This window comes from Cetorhinus maximus, chromosome 22 (assembly GCF_964194155.1).
Source record: "Cetorhinus maximus chromosome 22, sCetMax3.hap1.1, whole genome shotgun sequence".
Lineage (NCBI taxonomy): Eukaryota > Metazoa > Chordata > Chondrichthyes > Lamniformes > Cetorhinidae > Cetorhinus > Cetorhinus maximus.
The window spans coordinates 52,825,559-52,834,328 of record NC_135900.1 but is presented as its reverse complement, the minus strand read 5'-3'; the positions used below and the strand labels follow the sequence as shown (position 1 = coordinate 52,834,328).

Genomic DNA, 8,770 nt, shown 5'->3' with positions numbered 1-8,770 from the left:
TTGAGGGTGTGGTGTGAGCAGATAATCAAAAGATGTCAGAGACAAAAGGGTCAAAGAGGTGTTGAAGGTGGTGGTCTTTGTCTGAGAAAAGTGCTAATTAAGAATGGAAAACAGGATATTCAAAGTTGAATATCCTGTTTTCCATTCTTAATTAGCACTTTTCTCAGACAAAGACCACCACCTTCAACACCTCTTTGACCCTTTTGTCTCTGACATCTTTTGATTATCTGCTCACACCACACCCTCAATGTGTCTCTTCCCCCCCACCCACCTTAAACCAATTTATATTTCTCCCTTGTTGAAACTATGCTTCAGTTCTGCCGAAGAGCCATGAGGGCTCGAAACGTTGACTGATTTCTTCTCCGCCGATGCTGCCAGACTTGCTGAGTTTTTCCAGGTAATTCTGTTTTTATTTTGTTTTGGATTTCCAGCATCCGCTGTAGCTTTTAGCTTTTTGTTTTTATCCCAATCTACACTCCTGGCATTAACCGTCACACTGCCTTCTCCTTGTGTGTCTGGAGGGCCTCCTGTCCTCTTCAGGATTCCTCTTACATAGTGAAATGATACAGATTCTGAACCCTTAAAACTAGTTAGAAACAAAATCAAAGTTTGCAAACAAATTTTCCATGATACTTTAAAAGCAATATATTTAATAATTGTATAGATTACCTTTCCATCTCGAACATGAAGCACATTTTGGTATTAGGTATTATTTTGGTTGGTTTCAAGTGATTTTATTTTAGGACACATTGACATATTAATTAATCCCTCATGAATTAAGGTGGGAATTATCTTTATGCAGTATGACACCGGCAACAGAGGTTTTACTTTGGTAAAAACAACTTGACTGTCACTGAAATAAAATTCACACAGGTTATATATAAAGGCAAGTTCACATGTGCAAGTATATCAGGTCAAAACTCACCAACACCCAGCAGGGGTTACTAAGGGAATGATGGGAGCTGTAGTTTAACCCCTTCCGCCCGAGGCTCACCCGATCAGGAAGTGAACTACAATTCCCAGCCTGCAATGTACGGCCTCCTTCTGCTCCCGTGCGGCAGGGCTCAGCGCGTGCGCAGTGGCGATTCTGACGATCCCAGGAGGCGGTCTGTTCGTCCCCCCGCGGCCGGCGATGGTGATGGTTTGAAGTGGGCCAACGGTCTTCAGTGAGAGCCCCCGCAGCCGGACATCGGCTCTCTGAACACTGAGCAGCGATGGAGGCGCTGATTCCCGTCATTAACAAGCTGCAGGAAGTGTTTAACACGGTCGGGGCCGACATCATCCAGCTGCCGCAGATCGTGGTGGTGGGGACACAGGTAGGGAGGCCGGGCCGGGCGGGGCGTCGACGAGTTCGGAGCGGAGGGGGTGTCAGGGAGCCTGGGGCCCGGGAGCGTGAGAGAAGGGGCGCCAGCTGTCACTCACTGCACACATGGGGAGTCAGGTCCCAGGGGCTTTACCCAGATTCTTCATCTGCCATTTGCACCTGTCATGTATTCTCAGCATTGTCTTTTTAAATTTCAGATAGCGTTTGTCTTCTATTTAAATTTGTTTTACGGTTTCTTAATGACAACAGTCTTTCTGCACTGTTATTAATGTACAGAACACATCAAGGCCCTCTGCGGAGGAAGGGAACAAACTGGAGGAGTGGACAGTGAAACCATGTTGCAGAGTTCAGGAGAGGTCACTGAAGGTTGTTTGGATTTAGAGCTCGAAAGGGTAGGGGTGGGAGTGTCAAAAATTAGGGTGGAGTTGCATAAAGGTCCTACCATCGATGGTGAGGCAAAAGGAGAGGTTAGAGTTAGAGGACAGAAGGTTGAATGAAGGAAAGATCAGATTGCAAAGGTGCGGGGTGGGGGGGGTAGCAAAATTATTGGCCGTACGTCTCTGGAGACTAGGAAGCCAGTGTATGTTAGTGAGGACAGGGTGATTGATGGAATATGGTGAGACACAAAACTAGCAGCTGGAGTTTTGACCGGTTGGAGTTTTTGGAATGTGGACAATGGAAGATAGGAAAAAAATAACATTGGAGCAATCAAGTTTGGTGGTGACAGAAATGTGGATAATGGAGTAAGTGGAGGAGAGCTGAGATAAGTGTGGAATTGGGCAATATTGCAGAACTGTAAGTAATTTTGGTGACTTAGAGGATGTGTGCTTTGAACTGCAGTTCAAAATCAAACGTACACACACTTTTATTTTTCTGGAGCGACTTGCTAGGGACAGGATTGGAATCAGTGGGAGGGGAGCAGTTTATGATAGAAGCCAAAACATATGCCTTGTTCTTTCCAAAGCTCAGCTGAAGGATTTTTTGGTTCATCTAAGATTAGATTTCAGATAGAAAGAGAAGTGGTTGTTGGTTGAGCGAAATGGTGGAAAAACAGAACCAAATGTCACCACATTGCAGATGGTCCCTTATGTTTAAATTCTGTCACCAAGGGGTAGCATATAGATGAGAGAAAGGAAAGCTTGAAAGATAGATCTTTTGAGAACTCAAAACGAGAGGAGTGGTTGTGTTTTTCTTATTTATTCTTTGGTTGTGACTGATGCTGCCAAAGCAGCATTTATTACCTATTCCTAGTTATCCTACTGCCTGTGTCCCAACTTGCATCAAGTCCTGTTAACCCATCACCCTGTGCTTGGCTGTTGGTCAAATAACACCTTGGTTTAACATTCTTATCCTTGTTTTCAAATCCCTCCATGTCCTCGCCCCACCCTAGCTCCATAACTACCTCCAGCCATACAACCCTCCAAGATCTCTGCAGGTCCTCTAATTCTTGCCTCTTAGTCATCCTGGATTTTAATTGCTCTTTTAGCTGCCAAGGCCCTAATCTCTGGAATAACCCCCCCCCCCCCCCCCCCCCATCCCCACCGCCACAAACCTCTCTACTTCTCCTTCCTCCTAAAGATCCTTAAAATCTACCTCATTGACCAACCTTTTGGTTCTCTATCCTAATATCTTCCTACGTGGCCCAGTGTCAACTCTTACATAGTAGAAGACACAGAAAGTACCCTATAAATAATGAGGCAATAGAAAATGAAGAGGCAAGAGAGATAGAGGAACTTCAAACAATCATGATTACTAGAGAAAAAATACTAGGGAAACTAGTGGGAATAAAGGCTGACAAGTCGCCTGGACCAAATGGTCTGCATCCTAGGATGTTAAAGGAAGTGGCTGTAGAGATAGTGGGTGCATTGGTTGTAATCTTCCAAAATTAGGCCAGTTAGCCTAACATCTGCCACATAAAAGAATTACTACACCAGATAAAACCTCATGGTATTGGGGGTGATGTATTGGCATTGATTGAGGATTGGCTAACCAGCAGGAAGCAGAGAGAGTCGGGTTGGCCAACTGTAACAAGTGGAGTGCCACGGGGATGAGTGATGGGGCTTTAACTATTTATGATCTGTGTTAATAACTTGGATGAAGGGACCGACTGTATTGTAGCTAAATTTGTTGTTGGCTGTTTACTTGAACTGCTGCAGTCCTTTAGATGATGGTGCTGCCAGAATGTTAATTGTGGGAATTCCTGGATATTGACCGAGATGGTGTGTGGCTTTGAGTGGAACATGGAAGTAAAATAGTGTTCCTACAACAATGCTTTAATTCTTTGAGTGATAATTTTTGGGAGGAGAGCTGCTGTTGAGTAACATTTTTAAATTGCTGCAGCGCATCCTGTAGGTTAAATATATTGCAGACACAGTGCACATGATAAATCTGATAAAGAGCCATCGACCTGAAATGTTAACTCTCTTTCTCTCCACAGATGTTGCTTAACTTGCTCGTGTTTCCAGAATTTTCTGTTTTTATTTCAAATTTCCAGAATCAGTATTTGCTTTTAAATGGATTTTCTCTTGTTTTAGATGGCCATTTTCTGGTATTTAGATGGTGTGAATGATATCTAACCTTTGACAGCCTGGGTCTAGATGTTGTTGATACCTGGCTGCAGACCAATATGGGTTGCCTAATTGTTGAAGGAAATAATAAAACTGAATACTGTGGAATTTTCAGCCCTTGGTGCTTGCCTTAGGAGGGATGAATTAATTGGCCAAGCACGCTTCTATGAAGAACTCCCCCAGTGATGTCTTGGAATGTGATGATTGACCTCCTATAACAGAATAATCTTCCTTTCTGTCAAATATGACTCTAACCATTCAAGGGTTTGACTCCCATTGGCTTTATTTTTGGTCAGGCTGCTTAGCACAGTCAATGACATTCATATGGACCCCATCTGTGGTGAAGGCTGGAGCTGACTGGTTCTGTAGAAACTGAAACAGAACATGATGCGTATATGTAGCATGTGATACTGTTGGAGACTCCTTCCATCACCTTACTCATCGTTCGGAAGAGATTAATGGGGCAGTATTGACTGAGCTATATTTATCCTGTTCTATTGTCAGTGGCACATATGAGGGAGATTTTCCCCGTTATCAGATGCCAGGGTCATAGCTGTACTGGAACAGCTTGACTAGGAAAGAGACTAGCTCTGGTACACAGGTCTTCAACACTACAGGGCCCAGTGCACTAAGCTGTTTTAGCTGATGACACTTGCAAACACTTCATCCTTATTCCTTGCCCTTATGACTGCAATGGATAGGTTGGTACTGTTGAAGTCAAGTTTATTGCTGGAGCTGCGTGGACTTTGTCCAGAGAGGTAGCGATGAAACCATCTAATGGTCATCCCATATTACTAGACAAAGGAGGAGAGATTGCACATCTGTACTTGGTTTACGGGGGTCACCTTGTACTGACCTTGATTCAGTCTATTTGGGAAGACATGGAATCCCTATCCTGCTGTTACTCCTGGTGATTTGGGAAAGGGAAATCCCATTGCTGTTGTGTGCTCTTGAGTTTGGGGGTGCTTGTGTTACCCTTTTCAGGTAGACCCAGTCTGATAGAAGGACAGTAAACAAAGATGAACCATAATAAGATGGAAATAGTTGTTTGTAATGACTACCTATCATCACGCCTTCAGCTTGTATAATTGCCACTCCCTGAGGTAATTTAAATTGCTTTTGAAAGGAATTTTCCACAAGTTACAGACTGTGATCATTTCTTGTCCATGTAAATAGTAGAAGAAATCTGGAACCCACTTGTTCGAAAAACACTAGAAACTGGGGCGATTGGAGCTTCAAAACTGAGAGAGAATTTTGTCATGCAAGCCTATTAAAGGATATGCAGCAAAGATTGGTATATGGAGCTGAAGAACCATGATCTAATTGAATGGTGGAGCAGACTTGATGGGCTGAAAGACCAACCTATGTTCCTAAGTGATCAGAAGCACTCCAAGCTGCTTCTGGAGCCTCATTCTTGGCCCTTATGTCAGTGTTTCTAAATTGATAATATATTGACCTTTGTGATATGCAGAGTAAGATTAATCAGAAAATAATTTAATTACTACTTTCATAGTCACACCTGATCCTGTGTTCATTGCATAATTACTATTATGAAGTTTTGGAATTTACATAATTTTAGTAAGAGATCCTAGTTTCCAATCTCACTGCGTGCCATTTACCCAGATTTCTGTATTCATGGGATGATTTTTCTTGTTCTGTGAGCTTACCATGTTATAATTCTGCTTTGCATGGTTGGATATTTCTCTAAGGGGATGCCAAAGTAACAAGAGCTAATTGTAGCTGCCGCCTTTTGCTCACGTACAGCAACAATGAGCTAAGGATCATAGAATATGATGGTGATGAAAGAGGCCACTCGCTCAGTGTACCAACTCAGCTCAGTGCCCCATTCCCTCATATTGATTTAAACTTCACTTTTCTAAATATGTATTCAGTTCCTTTTTAAGAGTTATTGTGTATTTTGCTTCTAGCGGTATTTCTAATATGCCATTCAAACTCTCTACCTAAAATCATCTATTAAATTCTCCTTCATTACTTTAATGCATTTATATCCCCTAGCTACCAGTTCAGTGACCAGTGAAAATAGTTTTTTATGTTTAACACTTCATAAGACTTCCAATAGATCTCGTCTTCAAATTCTTTTAAAAAGAGCACCACTTTCTCCTGACTTGGTTTATATTCCTATTTGGATCAGTTGATATCTGAAACTCTTGTTTCTGGATCATGAGGTTCTAGATTCAAGTCCCAGTCCAGGATGTAAGCACAAAAATCATGGCTGACACTGAGTGCAGTATTGATGATGCACTACACCGTCTTTCAGGTGAGATGTTAAACCGAGGCCTTGTCTGCCTGCTCGGGTGAACATGAAAGACCTCTTGGCACTATTTGAAAGAGAGCAGGGGAGTTATCCCCAGTGTCCTGCCCAATGTTTATCTCTCAATCAACATCACAGATAACAGATGACCTGTTTTAGCTGTGTGTAAATTGGCTGTTGTATTTCCTGTATTACAGCAATGACTACATTTCAAAAGTACTTAATTGGCTGTAAAGCACTCCAAGACATTGGCTGGTTGTGGAAGTTGCTATATAAATGCAAGTCTTTCTTTATGAAATCTTAGTAAATCTCTGCTGTTGCCATTCCAGTGTACCCAAAACAGGCTTCAATATTGTAATCATGATCTAACCCAGGGGTGTAGCACAGCCAGAGCGCACCAAAGCACTGCTCCAGCACCTCCTATTTAAAGGCTTTAATATTCACCGCTGGATGATAAACTCTCCTTTGCTCATTGGCCATACATTATATGCCCCAATTGATTTTTCTTGCCATTGACCTCACTAACATTATTTAAAAAACATAATTTGCATCTGAAATTAAACTTTTCAAAGTTAGTCAATCATAACTTTCTAATGTCCCCCAGAGTGGTAATAATTAAAGGTTTGACAAGAGAAACGAAGCTTGTCTGTTTGCAGCCGGACGTTGTGAATGCCTCACAGGTAAAAAGATAAAAGACTGAACCCGTCAAACATTCCCTTGGTAATGATGTTTTATAATTTGTAGCAAAGGGGAAGTTTGATGCAGTCTATTGGAGCAAGTGTTGCAGAGTTGGAGGTAGTGTTTATTTGTCAACATTGTCTTGGAACGGAAAAAATGCGAATCAAATTAAATTACATTAGAAGTGGTGAATGCACCCTAGTTTTGCCTATTATTAAACTATGTTTGGGAGTAAAAACAGAAAATGCTGGAAAAACTCAGGTCTGACAGCATCTGTGGAGAGAGAAACAGAGTTAAAGCTTCAAGTCCGTATGACTTCTTCAGAGCTAAAGAGAAGTAGAAATGTGATGAAATTTACACTGTTAAGGGGTTGGAGCAGGTGAAGCTGGATAGAAGGTCAGCAATAAGTGGGGGTTAGGGAGAGATTGACAAAGATGTCATGGACACAAGACAAAGGGAGTGTTAATGGTAGTGGTAAGGGCTAAAGAAGGTGCTGATGGTGGCATAAAGGTGAGAAAGCAGAATGTGTGAATAGAACAAGGGTCAGCACTCTGAAAAAAACAACATAGAACAAATGACAGATGGCCCATTTGGGGGTGGGGGAGGGACAGTGGTTGGGGAAAAAGGATAGAAAAGAGGGTTTAAAAAAAGGGTGAAACAATGAATAAAAATAAGTAAATAAAGAAATGTTTTCTTTATTTTAAATAAGGATTAAAAAGGGGTGAAGATAGAGGAGAGAGTTCATGGCCTGAAGTTGTTGAACTCAATGCTAACTCCGGAAGGCTGTAAAGTGCCTAATCGGAAAATGAGGTGCTGTTCCTCCAGTTTGTGTTGGGCTTCACTGGAACAATGCAGCAGGCCAAGGATGGACATATGTGCATAAGAGCAGGGCGGTGTGTTGAAATGAAAAGTAACAGGGAGGTCTGGGTCATGCTTGTGGACAGACCGAAGGTGTTCCGCAAAGTGGTCACCCAGTCTGTGTTTGGTCTCCCCAGTGTAGTGGGGAATGCATTGGGAGTAGCAAATGCAATAGACTAAATTGCAGGGGGTGCAAGTGAAGTGCTGCTTCACCTGAAAGGAGTGTTTGGGCCCTCGGATGGTGAGGAGGTAAAGGGGCAGGTGTTGCACCTTTTGCGATTGCATGGGAAGGTGCCATGGGAAGAGAATGAGGTGTTGAGAGTGATGGAGGAGTGGACCAGGGTGTCCCAGTGGGAAAGGTCCCCACAGAATGCGGGGAAGATGCATTTGGTAGTGGCATCATGCTGGAGTCGGCAGAAATGGTGAAGAATGATCCTTTGGATGTGGAGTCTGGTGGGATGAAAAATGAGGACAAGGGGAGCCTATTGTGGTTCTGGGGGCGGGGGAGAGGGCAGAGACACAGGAGGTGTGTTGGACCCACATCAATCAACTTACAAAATTCAAACTTCTCTTTATTTGAATTGAAATGATATTTGGGCATTGATTTACTAACTTTCAGTGAAGTGCAAATTAAAACGTAATTTACTTCCATCTTAAAAGTATATTGTGTTGTATATGCAAAATAACTGGTCACAAGTCATGAATTAATTATCTCATTCATTCCCCATAAGTACAAGTGAGTGCCTCGATCTTTGGCTCTCACTTTTGACAAGCAGCAATATTGATTGCTTTTAGTACGGGATATTTTCCATGCAACGGTTATTTGTACTTGTGTACCATTTCAACATTTTGGTATTGTATATTAGAAAAAGATGTTACAGAACGTTTAACACAATTTAGACATGAAATTTTGAAACATGATACACAGGTAAACCTATGCCTTTTTTATTATAGATACTTTCAATTAGTGCACTTCATAATACTAGTATTAAGATTCTAAGCATATCTGCACTTTTAGTGGGGGGGACTAACAAGGCAAGGGATTATACTATGAAGAGTAGGACCCCAGAA

The 8,770-nt window shown here is 42.1% G+C and overlaps 1 protein-coding gene across 2 annotated transcripts in view; it reads left to right on the top strand.

Moving 5' to 3' along the window:
• Positions 1–1,075: 1,075 nt before the first annotated feature.
• The window catches only part of dnm1l (dynamin 1-like), a 75,594-nt gene continuing 67,899 nt past the window's right edge, over positions 1,076–8,770 (top strand). For both annotated transcript variants that reach the window (XM_078568313.1, XM_078568312.1), the window contains exon 1: positions 1,076–1,316. In XM_078568313.1, the coding sequence (XP_078424439.1) occupies positions 1,215–1,316 (102 nt within the window). In that variant the 5' untranslated portion in view covers positions 1,076–1,214. The remainder of the gene's footprint in view (positions 1,317–8,770) is intronic.